The sequence below is a fragment of the Pseudophryne corroboree genome, chromosome 4 (assembly GCF_028390025.1).
Source record: "Pseudophryne corroboree isolate aPseCor3 chromosome 4, aPseCor3.hap2, whole genome shotgun sequence".
In the NCBI taxonomy this organism is placed as follows: Eukaryota; Metazoa; Chordata; class Amphibia; order Anura; family Myobatrachidae; genus Pseudophryne; species Pseudophryne corroboree.
In genome coordinates this window covers 87,320,123-87,342,956 of record NC_086447.1, presented here as the reverse complement: position 1 = coordinate 87,342,956, position 22,834 = coordinate 87,320,123, and the positions used below count along the sequence as shown (strand labels likewise).

The 22,834-nt window shown below is 46.2% G+C and overlaps 1 protein-coding gene across 1 annotated transcript in view; it reads left to right on the top strand.

Annotated features, from left to right (window-relative positions):
* Positions 1-796: 796 nt before the first annotated feature.
* Positions 797-22,834, top strand: part of LOC134908955 (adhesion G protein-coupled receptor F5-like) — a 183,535-nt gene continuing 161,497 nt past the window's right edge. Inside the window, exons 1-4 of the mRNA XM_063915239.1 lie at positions 797-930; positions 3,286-3,325; positions 19,269-19,430; positions 19,826-19,957. Of these exons, the coding sequence (XP_063771309.1) occupies positions 805-930; positions 3,286-3,325; positions 19,269-19,430; positions 19,826-19,957 (460 nt within the window). The 5' untranslated portion in view covers positions 797-804. The remainder of the gene's footprint in view (positions 931-3,285; positions 3,326-19,268; positions 19,431-19,825; positions 19,958-22,834) is intronic.

Sequence of the window (22,834 nt, the reverse complement as noted above, 5' to 3'; positions counted from 1 at the left end):
GAGTGAAAACCCGCCCCCTGCAAGTGTGCAAATGCATCTGTACTCCGTGCAAAAATTTCCCCCTACTTCAGACAGCTGCAAATCCGTTCGCTTCTCACTCACCATTGAATGGTTTTTCTAGAGATGACTGGGTTCGGATGTAACGCCAGAATTAACACCAGTTCAGTTTTATCCGGATTTTTCTTATTGGCTATCTAAAACACGTGACATCCGTGAGCCAATAAGATGCTGTTTTGAGAACTGAGTAAATCCGAGTAAAACCGAACCCGCTCATCTCTAGTTTTTTACAATCTTTGCAGTGTGTGCGTAGCCCAGGACTTACTCCTACAGTGCGATACAAACAGGCTGATCGGGGCCGGCGCTAACGTCACACACACTCCCTGAAAATGCTTGGGAACGCCTGCGTATATCCTGACACTCCCAGAAAACGGGCAGTTATAACCCTCAAACGCCCGCTTCCTGTCAATCAACCTGGCGTATGCCGTGCAATCTAAATTTTTAGACCAACCTGTCGCTGTTTGGGCTTGCGCTTGTGCATTGCAGTGCATGGGCGTGCGCAGTCATTCGATAATCGGTCGCTGTGCAAATTCGCACAACAGTGATCTCGTCTGAATCGGGCCCATGAACCCAAGTATGCAGAGAAGCAGAGCCGCACCTTATGAATAAAGAGGGGGAAAGTGCCTACATATAAAAGCCCCAAACAGCCAGTAAAAGGGGAAGGGGGTCATTGTAGAGGTAGCACTGCTAATAAAAATAGGAAGCTTATTATTTTTTTTCTGTTTTATTTCAGCGCTACAGAACACGATGGCGACATTATCACCAATTCCTCACCTATTGCTCTTTCTTCTTTTATTTGAAACTTTTATGGCGGAAAATGTGGACGCTGATTTCTATCCATCTGCGCATGAACAACACAACTTCAGTTACACAGTAAGTATTTTAAACACACAGGGTAAAATGTACCAGCCTGTGAGAAGCTGGAGGTGCCGGACTTCATGCCAAGCTGCCCGGATTTGTAGCGCAGCAATTATTTGCACAGCAAAGCCAGGTTAATTTTGTCGTGTTCATGGTTGCCGCTTTAAAAATCCAGGCACACTCGCACTAAGTCCTGCAGCTCCTGCTTGTCTCAGGCTGTTACATTTTACCCAGAGTATGGTGTTCGGTTTAGCACTATGGGGGTCATCCCGAGTTGATCGTAGCTGTGCTACGATCATTTACACTGACACGCGGGGGGACGCCCTGCACTTCAAGAGTAGCTCCCGACCAGCGCAGCTTTAGCGTGCTGGCCGGGAGCTACTCCTCGCTCCCCGTCCCGCAGCGGCTGCGTGTGACGTCACGCAGCCGCTGCGGCCCGCCCCCCATTCGGTCCGGTCATGCCTGCGTTGGCTGGACCGTGCCTACGAAACGGCTGCTAAACTCTGCCGTTTCGCCCCCTCCTGCCCAGCGACCGCCTCTGGAGGCGATCGCAGCCCTGCCACAGCACCGGCACATGCGCAGTAGAGACCTGTTCGCTCAGCTGCGATAAACAAGCGCGAGCGAACGGGTCAGAATGACCCCCAATGTAACTAAACACAAGTGTGTTCATACACTATAACACCCAGAATTGTTTTGTCATTTTGGCATTCATACAGTGGGGCAGATGTACTAAGCCTTGATAAAGTGGAGAGATATAAAGGGGTCTATTTACTAAGCCTCGGATGGAGATATAATGGACGGAGATAAAGTAGCAGCCAATCAGCTCATGCTGGGATTGAAAAATGACAGTTAGGAGCTGATTCATTGGCTGGTACTTTATCTCCATCCAAAGCTTAGTAAATAGACCCCAGTGTATTAACAAACCAGCTCCTAACTGTCATTTTTCAAACTAAAATGACGGTAGCTGATTGGCTGGTACTCTGTTGGAGATGTATGAAGAAGTGAAAAGAGTGGAGAAGTGTGCTATCATTTTTGAAAATAGGTCGACCCCACATGGTCAACATGAAAGAGGTCAACAGGGTCAACATATTAACAGGGTCATTAGGTCAACAGGTAAAAGGTATACACTGGAAAAGCTCAACGTGAAAAATGGTCAACACCACATTTTAAAGTTTTCTCCATCAATACACATGGAACTCCACTCACGTGGCTCGCTTTGTTCACCATGCCTCACTCCGCTACCACACGTTTAAAAGTTAAAAGTTGTGTCTCCCCCCAGGGCTGAAACTAGGCTCTCCAGCACCCGGGGCAAGGCAGTAATTGAGTAATTGCCTCAAACCCCCAGCCCCCCCCCCCCCCCCCCAGTAAAATAAATAAATAATAGTTGACATGACAGTGAGTGTACATTTATCTGGCAACACAAAACAGACTCCCCCCTCCTCCATCATTGCAGTGTGCAGTCAGGCTTACCATGTTGCCCTAGTGCTACCAGCAAGCCGTGCACCTTCTTTTGGATGCACGTGGACAGGGTTGGACTGACCCACAGGGGTACAGGGGAAACCACCGGTGGGCCCCACTGCCTGAGGGCCCACTCCTTCCTCTAGGGTTCAGGTTCCAGACTGTGCACTTGTATTATACATGGTAAATATGTTGCATTACACTGCACAAGACAATTGTGTATTTCAACCCTTTTGTAGGGTGGCCACACCCCTATGTATGGGCCCCTACCACTGAATTACCCCGGGGGCCCTTCATGTCCCAGTCCGACACTGCACGTGGATTACTGCTGGCGCCGGACTCCCGCCTCTATTCTCCCCAGTCTGCAGCCTCTAATGTGTGCGTGTGACGCCACATGCACGTGCGACATCACACGCAGGAAGTGCATCCGCAACCCGGAAGCGCCGGGAGTCACTAGTGCTACTGGCACCCGACAGCAGGTCACTGGCTGTCAGGGGGAGCCGGAAGCCAGTGGGAGCCAGCAGGGCCAGGAGCATCGCCAGTGCTGCAGCCAGCACCAGAACTGGCCTCCTTAGCGCCCCCTACAGCCCAGCACCCGGGGCACGTGACCCCCTTAAGTACATGAACATACAGTAGGGACTTTGGGGCAGATGTATTAAGCCTGGAGAAGTGATAAAGCAGTGATAAGTGGAAGATGATAGCGAACCAGCCAATCAGCTCCAACCTGCCAATTTACATATTGGAGCTGATTGGCTGGTGCGTTATCACCTTGCACTTATCACCGCTTTATCACTTCTCTAGGCCTAATACATCTGCCCCATTATAACCATAGCGCTGTTACACTTACAGAAATAACTGTAACAATATAGTGAATAAATGAATGACCTGTTCCATATGTTTCATATTTTTAAGATGGACGATCACATGTCTCTGATCCGACGCCCGCGTGCAGGTAAATGATATAATCATTCCAGTTATAATGAAAGTCTACATGTGTATATAATGCAATGTGCTGCCTGTGTGCCTAAGGCCGGGTACACCGCTGTCCCGATAGGATAAACACCCCTCATCCTGGACCATCCGGCATTGAGCGTACACACTGTGTGATGTAATGAACGATGGAACGATACTGTTTCGCGTTCCGTCCTTCAATAAACTGCCCCACCCTTTAATCTACATCTTCTGATTGGCCGTGCAGCAGGAATCCCGATTCCGATATCTTGTGTGCTCCAGAGGACGGAAAGAGATCCCCGGCCGTCAGACAGCACAGTCCGTGGTACAGCCCCACCCCTAATCCCGCGACCTGCCCCTCATCCTGATCTCTGGGAGAGCTCCGCTCCTCATCCTTATTGAGTGACTGCCATAAGCATCTGAAACGGATGGTGCAGCCACGCCCCTCTTGAAAAACCGAGAGCTGCTGCAGCTTTGGGCGGGTCTGCGTGGAGAACTGAACTCTTTCAGCACACTCTGTCACCAGCAGTATATGCACTGCTCCACCAGGACAGTCTCCAGGAGGAAAGGGCTGTTTGGGCTGCTAGGTCCGGGGATGCTGCTGTCGGGAGCTGCCAGAAGTATGTTCCTGTTTGGCCCCCATGCTGCTACACACAGAGACTACTTGCTCCTGGCTGAAGCCAAACCGAGAGAGAATAGACATAGTTGACATAGTAATTGAGGTTGAAAGAGGCAAATTGCCCATCTTGTTCAACCTGTATTAAGTTGTGATGATTCTACATACCCGCTGAATAATGTTTTATGACTAGTTAACTACTATAACTCATGTTACCCCCGGATTAACCATGTTGATATTTTAAATATTATAACCTTGGATATCATTTTCATTCAGAAATGTATCCATTCCTTTTTTAAATCCAATTACAGAGTCCGCCATTACCACCTTCCCTGGCAGGGAATTCCACATCCTGATTGCCCTAACAGTGAAGAACCCTTTCCTCTGTTGCGTTCGGAACTTTCTCTCCTCCAGTCGCACCGAGTGCCCACATGTCCTAAACTGTGTTCTTTTAATAAATAATTCCTCTGATAACTCTTTGTAATGCCCCTTTACATAGTTGAAGATATTAATGATATCTCCTCTTAGACGCCTCTTTTTTAGTGTATACATATTCAGCCTAGTAAGTCTTTCCTTATAGTCCAGTCCTTCTAGGCCTTTAATAAATTTAGTAGCTCGCCTTTGAACACTTTCGAGTTCACTGAAGTCTTTTTTATACAATGGTGCCCAAAACTGAACACAATATTCCAGGTGCGGACGTACCAATGCTTTATACAGCGGCAAGATTACATCCGAGTCCCTTGTCTCAAGTCCCCTTTTTATGCACGCTAGCACCTTACTTGCCTTCTTTACTGCGCTTTGACATTGTGTATGGTTATTAAGCCTATAATCAATGAGTACCCCCAAATCTTTTTCCAACTCTGTTTCCCCTAGGCATTACCCATTTAATATTTAGGCTGCAAGTTTTTTAGTCCCGAAATGCATAACCTTAAGTTTGTCTGTATTGAACCTCATTTTCCATTTAGACGCCCAGAGTTCAAGTTTAGATAGATCATTCTGCAAGGACTCCACATCCAATTCTGAATTAATTACCTTACACCAGTGGTTCCCAAACTGTGTGCCGTGGCACCCTGGGGTGCCGCGGGACACTTGCAGGGGTGCCTTGGGTTGGTAGTCCAGAACCAATTCAAAATATTTATTATCCATGTAATAGGAAAAACTAGTACTTGTGGCTGCTAGTCATAAAATATGTGTACAAACAGAAGCAAATCTTGTCCCTCACCACATAACTGAACCTAAGTATGACATATAAACATAATTTACTTAATTTCATATTTTTTATAAATTTCCCAATTAGAAACTTTTGGACTAGGGGTGCCGTGATAAAAATTCTGATACTCTAGGGCGCCGTGATTCAAAAAAGTTTGGGAACCACTGCCTTACACAGTTTAGTATCATCTGCAAAGATTGACACTGTGCTTTCCAGGCCTATTTCTAGGTCATTGATAAATATGTTGAACAGTAGTGGTCCGAGTACAGACCCTTGGGGTATTCCGCTGACTACTGTGATATATCTTTAGATATATCTTTAGATATATTGTGATATATCTTTAGATATATCATTTGATATATCTGAAGGCCCATACACATTAGATGAGAAAATGAAAGATCTAGCTCAGAAGCGCAGTGTACACTAAATGTCGTTAACGATGGGGCACCCTCCCTTGTCTGAACATGTACAGATGAGGGAGGTCTTCGTCTCATTAACGACAGCCATGCTGCAGATGCAGCATGATAGAATGTCGTTCCTCCCGCAACCCCCTGGCCGTAGCTGCCTGTCCTGGTCGCATCGGCAAGTGTGTATGCACTTGCCGATGCCGAGAGACCCCCACCCCGGTCCCCACCACTGCGAATATCGGCGTCAGCGGGGATCGGGTAATGTGTATGCGACTTTAAGTGCAAAATGTACACTTTGCACAAACTCGTTTGTCCAGGGCTGCCGGGAAGTTCAAAATAAATCGCTAATGAAAAATCATCATTAACAGGTCGTCTAGTCTATGGGCACCACACCTGACCCACACACAGCCTGCAGCCCCTCACCTGGCCACTCTAATGCCTGCCCTCTGCTCAGTTCTGCATCCCCCACCCCCACACTCTGTCCTGCCCGGATACTTACTGTGTTCCTGGTGGCACATTCCTCCTTCTCTCCTTGCTCCTGCTAGGCCAGACTTAATACGATAGGACCACAATGCTGTTAAATTGATTAAATTCTTGAATCTATAATACATTAAACCTTGTAATGTTTTCTAGAACTTATGAAATATTTTACCACTAATTTCATGGCTTATTAATAATGTTAGAATTGCAAATTACATTTCAGTGCATAATATAATTTGGGATACATGTCCTAATGTGCCGGTATATAGAAGTGGCGATGTTGCCCAAGGCAATTAATTTGATTCTAGTTATTATCTTCTAGAAGCTGCTAGATAAATGATCAGTAGACCATACTTGCCTACTCTCCCGGAAGCTGCGGGAGGCTCCCGTTTTTTGGGGTAGCCCCCCGCACCTCTGGAAAAGTAGGCAGGTCTCCCACATCCTTCTCGCACCCTAGTGATACGGGCAGGATGAAAAGATAAACTCCCGTATACGCAAGTCCGTGTGGTGGGGAAGGGGTTAAAATGATGCAAATGGCGTCATTTTAGCCCCGCCCCCTCATGTGGACCCGCAAATCGCGGCGTTTCCCGATGTGGGGCAGGGCTTAATGATGTCATAGCCCGGCCCTGCCCCCCAAAGTCTCCTGCAGCGTCTCCTCTCCCGGCTTCTCCCTGGGAGGAGACATTTAAAGTCGGCAAATATGAAGTAGACTCTGATTGGAAGCTACTGTATGGATGTTTCTCCACTTACAAAAAAAACCCCTGTACTTTAGTAAATACTGTATACCCCTTGCATCGCATCAAGTATCACAGCTGAGGGCTATAAAATCCCTATTTACAAGCTGCTCTTAAAGTGTAAACTGTTATAACCCAACAATTTGGTTGTTTCAAGCCAATACCTATATTCAAACGGAGAATACGAATTGGTTGTTTCATTCAGTTCTAAAACTACCTTCATTTGGTCTGCTCAGTGGACTTCATTCAGATCCTGAAGGATCTACAGAACATGCCGCAAAGTACCGATGTTCAGTACGCATGTGCAGTACAGGTCTGCGACAGCGGACGCAGGATGGCATCAGACTGTCAGTGATTGATAGTCTAATGCTGTTTGGGGAAAGGGAAGGGGACAGCGACAGCCCCCGTTTCTTAAAACAGAGGCATGTCGCCGGTGTTGCGGGGCAGGGAAGAGGCCAGGATCTCCATTAGAGGATGGGGGTTTCCTGGCCTCTGTGTATCATATTTGGCGACCCCATGGGCCATGCAGCCGGTCGATGATGTTGGAAATTATCCGATACTGCGTCCTAGGATGCATCTCCATATTAGTGCTATCCCTCCTGCTTCCATGTAACCGCAGCTATAGCTGCTCCAGCCACAACTGAATGAGGGTCAGTGATCACAGGAGTGGACAGAAATGACCCCATGACCTAAAGCTTAATCACTGAGGGTTCCTGTTGAGTTGGACACTACTTGCACATAATTGTGATTGTAAAATGCATCCCGAATAACGGCACAATAGTAAACGTGCCTTCAGTGGTACTAGTAGTAGATGCTAAAACTACAGTATAGAAATTATATACAATATAATACATTTCCAGTGTTATTATTAACTAATAAAATCGCATTTATCACGAAAAGAAAATTAGACCAAGATGTAAGTACAAAATAAAAATCCACATCAAATACACAAGTGTCACCTTAACCTTTAATAGATGCCTGTCAATAAATAATAAATACCGTACGTTGCAAATATTCATAATTGCTTCCGAATGGTTATAAATATCACTTTAATTATGCAACTAGACTGCGGCATCAACATTACCATTATATTAGTCAAAATGGGTGGGATTCAGATGCATTCAGCCAATCAGAAGACAGGCGCCGATTGTCATCGTCGTTAGTTCGCATTGTGCACCGGGCGATCGCACATCAGCAAGTGATCCTCCTCCAAGCTCGCACATCTGCCTTGCAGGAACCCTTACTGTACTTTGACCGTGCTTACACGCTCCCTTCAGCTTCTATTCCGTCCAGTGTCCAGAAGTTTATGTCCAACACAACATGAATAAATGTAAATATTGTAGGTAGAGCCAGGGATGGTCAATGGTTGCAATTCGTCCCCTCCGTGCACGAGTCATCCTTCTGCATTTCGGCCAGCAGAGCGCCAAGAGGTGGAGCTATTTGGTCAGGCTTGTGGACAGGACTGGCCCTGGTACCAGATGGCCAGTTCAGCCCAGGGTAGAGCTATACGTTTATTCTTGATAAATGTGCGGAGTCCTCTTACAACCCTCCCTTGCTCATCTCTTATCAGCCATGTAACTAGATAGAAGAGAGCTACAAAATGGTAGTGTCCAAAAGACTGTGGAGAACCAATCAGTGCACCAACAGCATGGGAGGAGTGAGTTGGAGAGCTCTTCCTACACCGACCCAGCTATCTCTTTCTACATGTTCAGCTGGTTCAGTTCTGCAGAGCTTCACAGCTCAATTTACTGAGAAAGAAAAAGTAAAAGAAAAATAGGTGGGGGGTTATATGAAAGCTTGGAGAGAGCTAAAGTGGAGATAGGCCATGTTTAAAAATGACTGGAGCTGATTGGTTGGTACTTTATCTTTCTCCAAACTTTGATACATATTTCTCTCAAAATAACATTTCAGATATACCCCCTTATGAATTTTCTCCCATCACTTTCTCCCGATCTCTTCTTCTCCCTCCTCCACTGTCTCTTTATCACCACCCCCTCATGCGTGCTGATCTGTGCAGCCGTGGCATTGGTGGGAGGAGTCAAGAGTTCATGCCAACTATTATTACATGACAATGTGATTACCTGTTTCTCTGTCGTCCTAAGTGGATGCTGGGACTCCGTAAGGACCATGGGGAATAGCGGCTCCGCAGGAGACTGGGCACAACTAAAGAAAGCTTTAGGACTACCTGCTGTGCACTGGCTCCTCCTTCTATGACCCTCCTCCAGACCTCAGTTGGAATCTTGTGCCCGGCCGAGCTGGATGCACACTAGGAGGCTCTCCTGAGCTCCTAGAAGAAAGTAATAGTTTAGGTTTTTTATTTTCAGTGAGATCTGCTGGCAACAGACTCATTGCTACGAGGGACTAAGGGGAGAAGAAGCGAACCTACCTGCTTGCAGCTAGCTTGGGCTTCTTAGGCTACTGGACACCATTAGCTCCAGAGGGATCGAACACAGGACCCGACTTCGATCGCCAGGTCCCGAAGCCGCGCCGCCGTCCCCCTTACAGAGCCAGAAGCAAGAAGTTGGTCCGGAAAATTGGCGGCAGAAGACTTCGGTCTTCAACAAGGTAGAGCACAGCACTGCAGCTGTGCGCCATTGCTCCTCATGCACACCTCACACTCCGGTCACTGATGGGTGCAGGGTGCTGGGGGGGCGCCCTGAGCAGCAATATAATATACCTTGGCTGGCAAATCTACACCATATATAGTCAGGAAGGCTATATAGATGTAAAAATACCCCTGCCAGAGATCCAGTAAAAGCGGGAGAAAGTCAGTTGAAATAGGGGCGGGGCTATCTCCCTCAGCACACTGGCGCCATTTTCTCTTCACAGTGCAGCTGGAAGACAGCTCCCCAGGCTCTCCCCTGTGGTTTCAGGCTCAAATGGTTAAAAGGAGAGGGGGGGCACTAAATTTAGGCGCAGTATTACATATATATAAGCAGCTATAGGGGAAAAATCACTCAGTTATAGTGTTAATCCCTGTGTTATATAGCGCTCTGGTGTGTGCTGGCATACTCTCCCTCTGTCTCCCCAAAGGGCTTTTGTGGGGTCCTGTCCTCAGTCAGAGCATTTCCTGTGTGTGTGCGGTGTGTCGGTACGGCTGTGTCGACATGTTTGATGAGGAGGCTTATGTGGAGGAGGAGCAGGTACCGATAAATGTGATGTCACCCCCTGCGGGGCCGACACCTGAATGGATGGTAATGTGGAAGGAATTACGTGACAGTGTCGACTCTTTACATAAGAGATTTGACGACATAACAGATGTGGGACAGCCGGCTTCTCAGCTCGTGCCTGCCCATGCGTCTCAAAAGCCATCAGGGGCTCTAAAACGCCCGCTACCTCAGATGGCAGACACAGACGTCGACACGAATACCGACTCCAGTGTCGACGAGGAGGAGACTACTGTACATTCCAATAGAGCCACCCGTTATATGATTGCGGCAATGAAAAATGTCTTGCACATTTCTGATGTTACCCCAGGTACCACAAAAAAGGGTATAATGTTTGGGGAGAAAAAACTACCATTGGTTTTTCCCCCATCTGATGAATTAAATGAAGTGTGTGAAGAAGCGTGGGCTTCCCCCGATAAGAAACTGGTAATTTCTAAAAAGTTACTAATGGCGTACCCTTTCCGGCCAGAGGACAGGTTACGCTGGGAGACACCCCCTAGGGTGGATAAAGCGCTCACACGACTATCAAAGAAGGTGGCACTGCCGTCTCCGGACACGGCCGCCGTCAAGGAACCTGCCGATAGAAAGCAGGAGGCTATCCTGAAGTCTGTTTATACACACTCAGGCATTATACTGCGACCAGCTATTGCTTCAGCATGGATGTGCAGTGCTGCAGCTGCGTGGTCAGATTCCCTGTCAGAAAATATTGATACCTTAGACAGGGACACTATATTGCTAACCATAGAGCATATAAAAGACGCGGTTCTGTATATGAGAGATGCACAGAGGGATATTTGCCGGCTGGCATCTAGAATAAATGCACTGTCCATTTCTGCCAGAAGGGGTTTATGGACCCGGAAGTGGACAGGGGATGCAGATTCTAAAAGGCACATGGAAGTTTTGCCTTACAAGGGTGAGAAGTTATTTGGGGATGGTCTCTCGGACCTAGGTTCCACAGCGACAGCTGGAAAATCAGCATTTTTACCCCATGTCCCCTCACAGCAAAAGAAAGCACCGTATTATCAGGTACAGTCCTTTCGGCCCCAGAAAGGCAAGCGGGTTAAAGGCGCGTCCTTTCTGCCCAGAGGCAGAGGTAGAGGGAAAAAGCTGCAAAATACAGCCAGTTCCCAGGAACAAAAGTCCTCCCCCGCTTCCGCTAAGTTCACAGCATGACGCTGGGGCTCCACTGGCGGAGCCATGTGCGGTGGGGGCCCGTCTCAAGTGCTTCAGCGATCAGTGGGCTTGCTCACAGGTGGATCCCTGGATTCTACAAGTAGTGTCTCAGGGATACAAGCTGGAATTCGAGACGTCTCCCCCTCGCCGTTTCCTAAAATCTGCCTTGCCAACGTCTCCCTTGGACTGGGAGGCTGTGATAGAGGCAATTCACAAGCTGTATTCGCAGCAGGTGATAGTCAATGTACCCCTCCTTCAACAAGGAAGGGGTTACTATTCCACAATGTTTGTGGTACCGAAACCGGACGGTTCGGTGAGACCCATTTTAAATTTAAAATCTTTGAACAGGTATATAAAACGGTTCAAGTTCAAGATGGAATCGCTCAGGGCGGTTATCTCAAGCCTGGAGGAAGGGGATTACATGGTATCACTGGACATCAAGGATGCTTACCTGCATGTCCCCATTTACTCTCCTCACCAGGAGTACCTCAGATTTGTGGTACAGGACTGTCATTACCAATTCCAGACGCTGCTGTTTGGTCTGTCCACGGCACCGAGGGTGTTTACCAAGGTAATGGCCGAGATGATGATACTCCTGCGAAAAAAGGGAGTTATAATTATCCCGTACTTGGACGATCTCCTGATAAAGGCGAGGTCCAAGGAACAGTTGTTGATCGGAGTAGCACTTGCTCGGCAGGTGCTACAACAGCACGGCTGGATCATGAATATTCCAAAGTCGCAGCTGGTTCCTGCAACACGTCTATTGTTCCTGGGGATGGTTCTGGACACAGAACAGAAAAGGGTGTTTCTCCCGGAGGAGAAGGCCAAGGAGTTGTCATCGCTAGTCAGAGACCTCCTAAGACCAAAACAGGTGTTGGTGCACCACTGCACGCGAGTCCTGGGAAAGATGGTAGCTTCTTACGAAGCAATTCCGTTCAGAAGGTTCCATGCACGGATCTTTCAGTGGGATCTGTTGGACAAGTGGTCCGGATCGCATCTTCAGATGCATCAGAGGATAACCCTGTCTGCAAGGACAAGGGTGTCTCTCCTGTGGTGGTTGCAGAGTGCTCATCTTCTGGAGGGCCGCAGATTCGGCATACAGGACTGGGTCCTGGTAACCATGGACGCCAGCCTTCGAGGCTGGGGAGCAGTCACACAGGGAAGAAATTTCCAGGGACTATAGTCAAGCCAGGAAATGTCCCTACACATAAATAGTCTGGAACTAAGAGCCATTTACAATGCCCTAAGTCAGGCAAGACCCCTGCTTCAAAGTCAGCCAGTACTGATTCAGTCAGACAACATCACGGCGGTCGCCCATGTAAACCGACAGGGCGGCACAAGAAGCAGGATGGCGATGGCAGAAGCCACGAGGATTCTCCGATGGGCGGAAAATCACGTGTTAGCACTGTCGGCAGTGTTTATTCCGGGAGTGGACAACTGGGAAGCAGACTTCCTCAGCAGACAGGACCTCCACCCGGGAGAGTGGGGACTTCATCCAGAAGTCTTCCGGTTGATTACAAACCGGGGGACCCTCAGGCGATAGCGGTGGATGCTGTAGTGACACCGTGGGTGTACCGGTCGGTTTATGTGTTTCCTCCTCTTCCTCTCATACCAAGGGTGCTGAGGATAATAATAAGAAGAGTAAGAACTATACTCATTGTTCCGGATTGGCCAAGAAGAGCTTGGTACCCAGAACTTCAAGAAATGATCTCAGAGGACCCATGGCCTCTACCGCTCAGACAAGACCTGCTGCAGCAGGGGCCTTGTCTGTTCCAAGACTTACCGCGGCTGCATTTGACGGCATGGCGGTTGAACACCGGATCCTGAAGGAAAAGGGCATTCCGGAGGAAGTCATTCCTACCCTGATCAAAGCCAGGAAGGACGTGACCGCAAAACATTATCACTGCATATGGCGAAAATATGTTGCTTGGTGTGAGGCCAGGAAGGCCCCAACGGAGGAATTTCAACTGGGTCGATTCCTGCACTTCCTACAGTCAGGGGTGACTATGGGCCTCAAATTGGGGTCCATTAAGGTCCAGATTTCGGCTCTGTCGATTTTCTTCCAAAAAGAACTGGCTTCCCTGCCGGAAGTTCAGACTTTTGTTAAAGGAGTGCTGCATATTCAGCCTCCTTTTGTGCCTCCAGTGGCACCTTGGGATCTCAACGTGGTGTTGGATTTCCTTAAATCACATTGGTTTGAGCCACTTAAAACCGTGGAGTTAAAATATCTCACGTGGAAAGTGGTCATACTATTGGTCCTGGCTTCGGCCAGGCGTGTGTCAGAGTTAGCGGCTTTGTCATGTAAAAGCCCTTATCTGATTTTCCATATGGATAGGGCGGAATTGAGGACTCGTCCCCGATTTCTGCCTAAGGTGGTTTCAGCGTTTCATTTGAACCAACCTATTGTGGTGCCTGCGGCTACTCGGAACTTGGAGGATTCCAAGTTGCTGGATGTAGTCAGGGCCCTGAAAATTTATGTTTCCAGAACGGCTGGAGTCAGGAAAACTGACTCGCTGTTTATCCTCTACGCACCAAACAAGATGGGTGCTCCTGCTTCAAAGCAGAATATTGCTCGCTGGATATGTAGCACAATTCAGCTTGCACATTCTGCTGCGGGACTGCCGCATCCTAGATCAGTAAAAGCCCATTCCACGAGGAATGTGGGCTCTTCTTGGGCGGCTGCCCGAGGGGTCTCGGCTTTACAACTTTGCCGAGCAGCTACTTGGTCGGGGTCAAACACATTTGCAAGATTTTACAAGTTTGACACCCTAGCTGAGGAGGACCTGGAGTTCGCTCATTCGGTGCTGCAGAGTCATCCGCACTCTCCCGCCCGTTTGGGAGCTTTGGTATAATCCCCATGGTCCTTACGGAGTCCCAGCATCCACTTAGGACGTCAGAGAAAATAAGATTTTACTCACCGGTAAATCTATTTCTCGTAGTCCGTAGTGGATGCTGGGCGCCCATCCCAAGTGCGGATTGTCTGCAATACTTGTACATAGTTATTGTTAACAAAAGGGTTATTGTTGAGAGCCATCTGTGCAGAGGCTCCGTTGCTGTCATACTGTTAACTGGGTATAATATCACGAGTTGTACGGTGTGATTGGTGTGGCTGGTATGAGTCTTACCCGGGATTCAAAATTCTTCCTTATTGTGTCAGCTCTTCCGGGCACAGTATCCTAACTGAGGTCTGGAGGAGGGTCATAGGGGGAGGAGCCAGTGCACACCAGGTAGTCCTAAAGCTTTCTTTAGTTGTGCCCAGTCTCCTGCGGAGCCGCTATTCCCCATGGTCCTTACGGAGTCCCAGCATCCACTACGGACTACGAGAAATAGATTTACCGGTGAGTAAAATCTTATTTTTTTTATCATCAATCAACTTTATATTATATATACAGGTTGAGTATCCCATATCCAAATATTCCGAAATACGGAATATTCTGAAATACGGACTTTTTTGAGTGAGAGTGAGATAGTGAAACCTTTGTTTTATGATGGCTCAATGTACACAAACTTTGTTTAATACACAAAGTTATTAAAAATATTGTATTAAATGACCTTCAGGCTATGTGTATAAGGTGTATATGAAACATAAATGAATTGTGTGAATGTACACACACTTTGTTTAATGCACAAAGTTATAAAATATATTGGCTAAAATGACCTTCAGGCTGTGTGTATAAGGTATATATGATAAATAAATGCATTCTGTGCTTAGATTTAGGTCCCATCTCCATGATATCTCATTATGCTATGCAATTATTCCAAAATACAGAAAAATCCCATATCCAAAATACCTCTGGTCCCAAGCATTTTGGATAAGGGAGACTCAACCTGTATAATATATATATCTATATATATCTATATATATATATATATATATATATATATATACTGTATATATATATATATATACTGTATATAGATATATATAGATATATATATATATATATATATATAAATATTATTGCCAATGTCACAATTTAGTCACGAGTTACGAGCGGTTATGCGCGTTCATATGCCAATAACCCGTGATCATAGCTGGCAGGCTGAAAGGGGTATACTGTAAGTCTCCAGGACTGATGTCAGCTACAGTTTCTGCCATAGAGCGGTCAGGCAGGTTTGTGAAGGTTGCTGACGCCTAAACTATGTGGCTATAGGCTGATTTTGCAGAGGTCTTGCAATTTTTGCATGCAAAACCAGGAACCAAAACAGTTTAATTCAATGACTGGAGGCATCAGTGAGAGTTTCCTTGTACAACAGGAATTCAGGGGTTTCCATTGCACATTTTCCAGGAATACTTGTTGCTATGGACACTTCATCTGTTTAACCTGCCATACCACCAATAATTTTTCTTGGATTTGATATTCCAAGAACTGTGACAGATTTCTCCATGGGTGTGTGCACAGCAATTTATTTTATTTATTGTACATGGTTTTAGCTTTTATTTTATATGTGCACTAAATAAATATTTACCAATTGTATCTGTGCTCTCGTCTCCCGTGCTACATTGCTTACAATAGTGTAGACTCTCATTGCTCACCTCCAGGTTCCCATGGTTACTAAGCAGGGATTAAAGTGGTCCTATTGAGGTGGTGGAACTCTTGGAGGAGGACCATGGAGGCACCAGGACCTGAGGAAGGAGTAGGTGGCTGCAGCTCATCAGCAACACTAGTGCCGTCTGTATCATCGATTGACGCAGATGATCGGGTGGGCTTTTCCGTTGGAATTACTGTGCAGGGCAATGGAGGAGGTGGAACTAGTTCCCCCTATCATTACAGGTGGGGGAACTCAGTTCCACCTCATTCCCCCCTTTAATCCCTGTTACTAAGATGCCTTTAGGGGTCTATTCATGAAGCAGTGAAAAGAGTGGAGAAGTGAGCATGTGGAGAAGTTGCCCATGGCAACCAATCAGCTGCTCCGTACAACTGTATAGTATTAGTATGCAAATTATAAATGTTACTTCGATGCTGATTGGTTGCCATGGGCAACTTCTCCACTGGCTCACATCTCCACCCTTTTTACTGCTTCATGAATAGACCCCTTAGAAACTACTGGCGCACCACTGTCACCTCTGAACTTGTGACCCAGGAAATGATACCACTAATATTAGAGGCTCATTCTGAAAAATTGAACAAATAACCCTTTATTCTGGTTTCTGCAGAGCACGTTGCCACCTGCTACCATTTGAACCACTGATAAAACCATGTAGAAAAAAGCCAGACCTATGGCTAAACTAGGCTACATGTATGTGTTTAGTTAAAAGAAAGAAGTCATTCAAAATTCTCCAACTGCGCTATCCAAGCGCTTGCACTCTAGTTTTTATTCCTGGAGCCTCTCTCCTGTTTGTCTGCATCTAGTCCCTCTCTGAGATGGCCATTCTTAAGGACCAAAGACCAATTAACTCATAGGTTTATCGTGATAGCTCCAGCAACTGCTCCAATATTCTTTGTTGGTAATTATAGTTGTTCTATGTGTATATAATTGTTCTATGTTGTACAATGTCTAAGATCTATTTTATGCAAAATAGGAAAAATGCATTTTTTGTGGTACCCTCACAGGATCTCAGCATAGAGCCTAACAAGACGGGTTCTCTATCAGAATGTTTTCAGAACTTGTTCAGCCAGTGACTTGTAGGCAACAGCCAATTTGTTGGTCCAAATGTTCTCAGGAAGCTTTTCATTATCTGTTCTTTTCAAACAGCAACAATTTTAGACCACTGGGACCAAATTTAGCCATTCACCTCAAGCTGGGTACACACTGGACGATATATTGGGCAATTTGTCATTTTGACAAAAAATTGCATCAACATACAGTATCGTCCACATCGTCAATTGTGTATACGCACAATTGCGTGCTCCTGTGCATCATTCATCACATCTTCTGATCTGCCTGGAGTGCAGATAGAGCTGAAGAACTCTTTAATGACCGCATACTCCTGGATGTGGCCATTGAAAGATATATTGTGGGGTTGTCTGTGTATCATTCAGTGTGTACGGCCGACCGGCATATCGTTCTGTTGGTCATGCCGTCAGCTATGATCCAGGTGTGTACCCTGCTTCAGCTGTGGATTCTCCAGGAACTGCAATGGGGGCAATAGTGTCACAGAGGGAGGGTTTGCAGTACATTTTTGCATTTATCTTTCTCCCCCCAAAAAACAGAAGTCTTCCGCTGAACAAATCTATAATGTTGGTGCTCATGAATTATTAACCATTCATTTAGAAATGACAGAATGGTGGCATCTTCTTGAGGGTGCTAACACCCCCAATAACTATCTCCACAGGTCACAGAACTCTTGAATATTTATAATCAGCTAAACAACTCAATTTTTGCAAGCCAGACGGCCTTTTCTCCCAGTTCCATTGTATTAATAAAATGGGAAAAATAAACTTTTGTTGATACTGTAGATCTAAGTCAGGCTGCTGCTGTTATAAGGTCTTGCATACCCTTAATGTAAAGGATAACAACAACATAGAATTATGCAGTGCAGGAAAAAAAATAATATGTATGATCCATTTCGGTATGGCAGTTGTGGGGAATTGATTTCCAAAACAACATCTAAAAAAATTCTTATAGTTAATTTCTTTTAAATATAAAGTTTTATTTTCAAAATAAAAGAAAAAATATCTATAATATTAATATATATAATAACATGCCCTCACTAAACTTGGGTTCTGTATAAATGCCCTGTTACCAGCCGTTTCTGGCCATTTAGCTGACATGACGGAGATGCCTGTGAATCATCTGTAGATGTGTACGTTGGGCTCCGGAGCAGGCGTAGCGCTTAGAATCGCAACATCCATCTGCAAAATGGACTCACGTGTAACTCCCTCCCATAAGAAGTCTTTCTCCTAGCCTCCAACCCTTCAGGTGTTCTCTGAAAACTCAGCTCTTCAGGAAAACTAGGCCCTCATTCCGAGTTGTTCGCTCGCAAGCTGCTTTTAGCAGCATTGCACACGCTAAGCCGCCGCCTACTGGGAGTGAATCTTAGCTTATCAAAATTGCGAACGAAAGATTCTCAAAATTGCGAATAGACACTTCTTAGCAGTTTCTGAGTAGCTCCACACTTACTCGGCATCTGCGATCAGTTCAGTTCTTGTCGTTCCTGGTTTGACGTCACAAACACATCCAGCGTTTGCCCAGACATTCCCCCGTTTCTCCAGCCACTCACGCGTTTTTCCCGGAAACGGTAGCGTTTTTTCGCACACTCCCATAAAACGGCCAGTTTCCGCCCAGAAACACCCACTTCCTGTCAATCACATTACAATCGCCAGAACGAAGAAAAAACGTGAGTAAAATACCTAACGGCATAGCAAATTTACTTGGCGCAGTCGCACTGCGGACATTGCGCATGCGCATTAGCGACTAATCGCTCCGTTGCGAGAAAAAAATAACGAGCGAACAACTCGGAATGACCCCCCTAATGACATTCCTGAGCCACTAACATACATTAACCTTCATAAATGCTTATACCCACTCACCTTCCCCCTTCACATAATTATTACTTATGTTCTCTTTCTACACTCACACAACTCACTGACCATGGGCCAGCGTTCCTGTGTAAGAGGATCATATAGCCAACTGAGAAGGTTGTGTCTATTTCCTAGTGGGCTAAAGGACATTTGACCCACGTGACACGCAAGAGAAGGGGAGGAGCAAGTTCGGCTAAGGGTCCAGAAATTGACCCTCGCGGACTCGCTTGCGTTATCACGGCAAGGTGACGCACAGGCCAATCAGCTCCAATATGCAAATTGACAGTTAGGAGCTGACTGGCTGGTGCGTTTATCACCTTGCATTTATCACTGGTTTATCACTTCCTTATGTATTTTCCGGGTTAATACAGCTGCCCCATTATTGTACCCTCACCCATAGAGGGAAAAAGCCTATGGCTCCGGTATTCCAGCTGCAGCATTTTACCGGCTGTCGCAATTCCGGCGGCGGCATTGTGACTGCCGGGAACCCGACAGGCGGTCTCGTGATCGCGTCCCGTTAAGTCTGCACAGCAGGATCAACGTTTGCACTGAACCGTAGGCCCGGAACATCCGGTGATGTCACAGTAACATTTGATGCTCTGACCAAGTGCCGCACTATCCTCCACTTCATGTAAGGCTAGCATCGGGGGAAGTAATTCACATTTACCTGTGCTGTTCTGGTTTCTTGCAGTTGCAGCCAGTGGTCTCCCATCATCCTATCAGGCCACTTTTGAAATAAGCTTTCCAGATCCCAGCTTTGAAGCGGAAATCAGAAGTTATCTGCTGGACATGAGCATTTACCAGCCGCTGACATATGACTCAATCGCGATATCTAGTGTTGACCTTTCACCAGGTAAGTCTATCGGTGGGTGGATGCTGGTGTCCCTCACTTCTGTTTATGATTTTATTGGGCGGGTTAATTCTTCAATCTAGATTATTATTGAAAGACACAAACACTTTGTGGTAGTGGTAGGCATCATGGCCATGATTAGAAGACATTGGGGTCTTTCTTCTACAGACAGGTGGGCAGAGGTGAAAGCCATACCAAGGCTAATGATGCATTTCAGTTTAGAGTCCAGTGCTGGGTAGAACGTAATTGGGTAATTAGTAGCTATGTAGGATCAGACTGCAGTAGAGGTAGGTGGGTATGTATGTTGGGGGTTTGTGTGCACAAGTGGGGGCACTGGACTTTATAATCATTTTATTGTATACAGAAACTAATAACACTTTGTCGCTTGCTCTTTTTAGCGTGCAGTATAAGCGGCTCCACCGCTACATGCAGTTGTGGGAAGGACTATGAGTGTATTGGAACGTCAGGACTGTGCGATGATACTAACTGCATATGCGTCACTACAATACCGCTGCAAGAATTCTGCATACGTAAGCCATGCACAGTGCTTCCATACACTTCTACTTTTGGTTGAAATCAATTATATAACAAATGTGCATTTCTATGTTTGCGTTACTTAATCACTGTCATTGCTGTTTACTGTCTGTGGTGTCCTTTATATTATTGTGGGTCAGTTGAATGCATACAAAAGGAGTGAGAAATATAATGTATTTAACGTGTAGAGTTGGTGACTTTTGGTATGACAGTGGATGCGTTATAGTCATGCTCGGAATATGGATTGACAATGCTTGGGGGGGTTATTCAGACTTGATCACTGTTGTGCGAATTTGCAAGCCGGCCAAACAGCGAAAAAATCCAGCAACTTTTTTGATTGCTAGCCGTACGCAAGTTGATTGACAGGAAGCCAGCATTTGGGGGTGGTAACTGCCCATTTTGTGGGAGTGTCAGGAAAAACGCAGGCATGGCCAAGTGTTTTCAGGGAGGGTGTGTGACGTCAGCTCCGCCCCCGATCAGACTGATTCTATATCACTGTAGGAGTAAGTCATGGGCTACGCACACACTGCACACACTGGAAAAAAACATTAGATGGTGAGTGAGTTGCGATTGGATTTGCAGCTGACCGGCGTTCGCAGAGATATTTGAAAGGCATACGCAGACTTGCATGGGGCGGGTCTTCAATCTGTCTGGGCGGCGGCTATCTGATTGTAGACCTCTGCAAATTTGCAGTGGAGCGATCAGGTCTGCATAACCGCCTGGGTCAGTTTAGGTTATATGTGTTGCCAATTATGTGCATCTTTTGCACCCAGTGCAGGTTTAGGCATTATAGGGAAGGTTAGGGTCACGTTGCGGAGAGGGAGGGTTAGGGTTAGGCAGAGCCGGCCTTAGGCATAGGCAAACTAGGCAAATGCCTAGGGCATTTGGTATGCTTAGGGGCACCAGCAGCTTCTGCTGATTAAAATGATATGCGGCATGCCTATATTCTGTGTGTGACTGCGGCTGTATCTGCATACGAAATGCTACATTGCAGTGTATTCCTGGAAATCACTGTAATGTAGCATTTCATATGCAGATACAGCCGCAGTTGCACACAGAATATAGTCATGCTGCATATCATTTTAATCAGCATAAGCTGCTTGTGCATCCTAGCCACATAGTAATGCAAATAAGATGCATTTTCATAAACAAAAGGCACCCGACATTAGCAGAGCTGCCAGCTGACACATGCCAGGCATCTCCTGCAGAACTAACGGCGGTGCTAGGGGGCACCAGCCAAAATCTTGCCCAGGGCATCATATTGGTTAGGACCAGCTCTGGGGTTAAGAGCTAAGTGGCGAGGGTTAGGGATAGGCTGCAGGGGAGGGTTAGGGTTAGGATGTGGGGGAGGAGGTTGGGAATAGGGTTAGGGTCTGGCTGTGGGGAGGGAGGGCTAGGGGGTAGGCTGTTACGGTTGAAATACTCACATAGCAGATGTCGGTATACTGACCCCTAGCATCCCAATCAGCGGGATCCCAATATCATCCTCTGTTAGTATATATTTGTTTGTACATACAATGACAATCCTCCAACTTGTCTTGAATACATTGCTTTGTCCTTGCTGAGATTTTCTTCACACTTGCCATGGTTGGAAATATTTCTTTGTTTTTATTCGGTGGTGTAAGCCACGCTGGAGCTGGAGCTTTAAGTGTTTAATATTTTTTATTCTAATATGACCAATGTCATCCATACAGTATTTATTTTGGTGTGTATCTGGTGTCTTATATGTTCGGACAGCTTTGCTCGGCCTTATAACGTTACGGTTCCTCACCATCAGCCTCATTTCTTGCGTTTCTAGCATACAGTAGTATGACTCCAGGCACAAGTGACTCGCTTGTTGGTCTGCTCCACCCTTAAGAACTATGATGTGTTACAGCATTGTTGAACTGTTTACTTCTGGAGAGCGTGCCGGCAAGTAGGGAAGATTATTAGATCAAGGGGCGTCTTTGTCATTATTCACGTCTCAGAAAATGTTATAAAAAAAATGTCCCAAATATTTAGGTCTTTGGAACCTACAATCAACTATGCATATACTATACTGCGCCCTATGTTCATGCATCCTTAAAAGCTCAACCAATAGGACTGTTGCACATATATGTAGCCCGTGGCTCAGTCTCATAACATACATACTGTAGAGCTTTCGAGCCATTAGGAATGCCCTACTGTACTTGTCTCTATGGAGGTTCTAGCATGCCCGCATGCTCACAAGTGTTAAGAAGCTGCTGCAGCCATGCTTACTCATTGGACTTGTTCTTCTACCTCCCCCTACTTCCATCTGTATTAATTGCAGCTCTGCTCCTCAGCTCTTCAGCTCCTCCCAGGCGTTCCTCCAATCTCTGCATCCTAACGCTCCTTCCATTGTGCTGGGTACTTTATAGACCACCTGTTGACACAGCCATACCCAAGCAGTATTTGTGCTGCAGAGAGGCATTTGTGATGACCACAAAGGACTCTTTAGCTGAGCAACATAAATGAGGCACAGCTATTAAAACATTGTCTAGATGGTCCATACTTGCCTACTTCCAGGGAAAATTTGGGAGTTTCTCAAATTTCAGTGAGTTCCCTCAGACTTCCGGAAAAGTAGCCCACCTTCCCGGATCTCACCTACTTCCCCAACTTAAGTGATCTGTACTGGGGTGTTATGATGTAAGTTTCAGCAAATTGTGTCAATATAGTCCAATTTCTGCTGCTTGGTGCCACGAATCAACACAGGTGGGCTGCGATGACACCAAGCATGTGGCCTGGCACCTACACCTGCCTCTGGACCTCCCAGAAACCTCCATAGAGCTATATAAACTGTTAGATACTGGTTGGAAGTTTTATGCTGAAATGAACGAATTGCTGAATTTGTGAAAAATAAACCAAGAAATGTT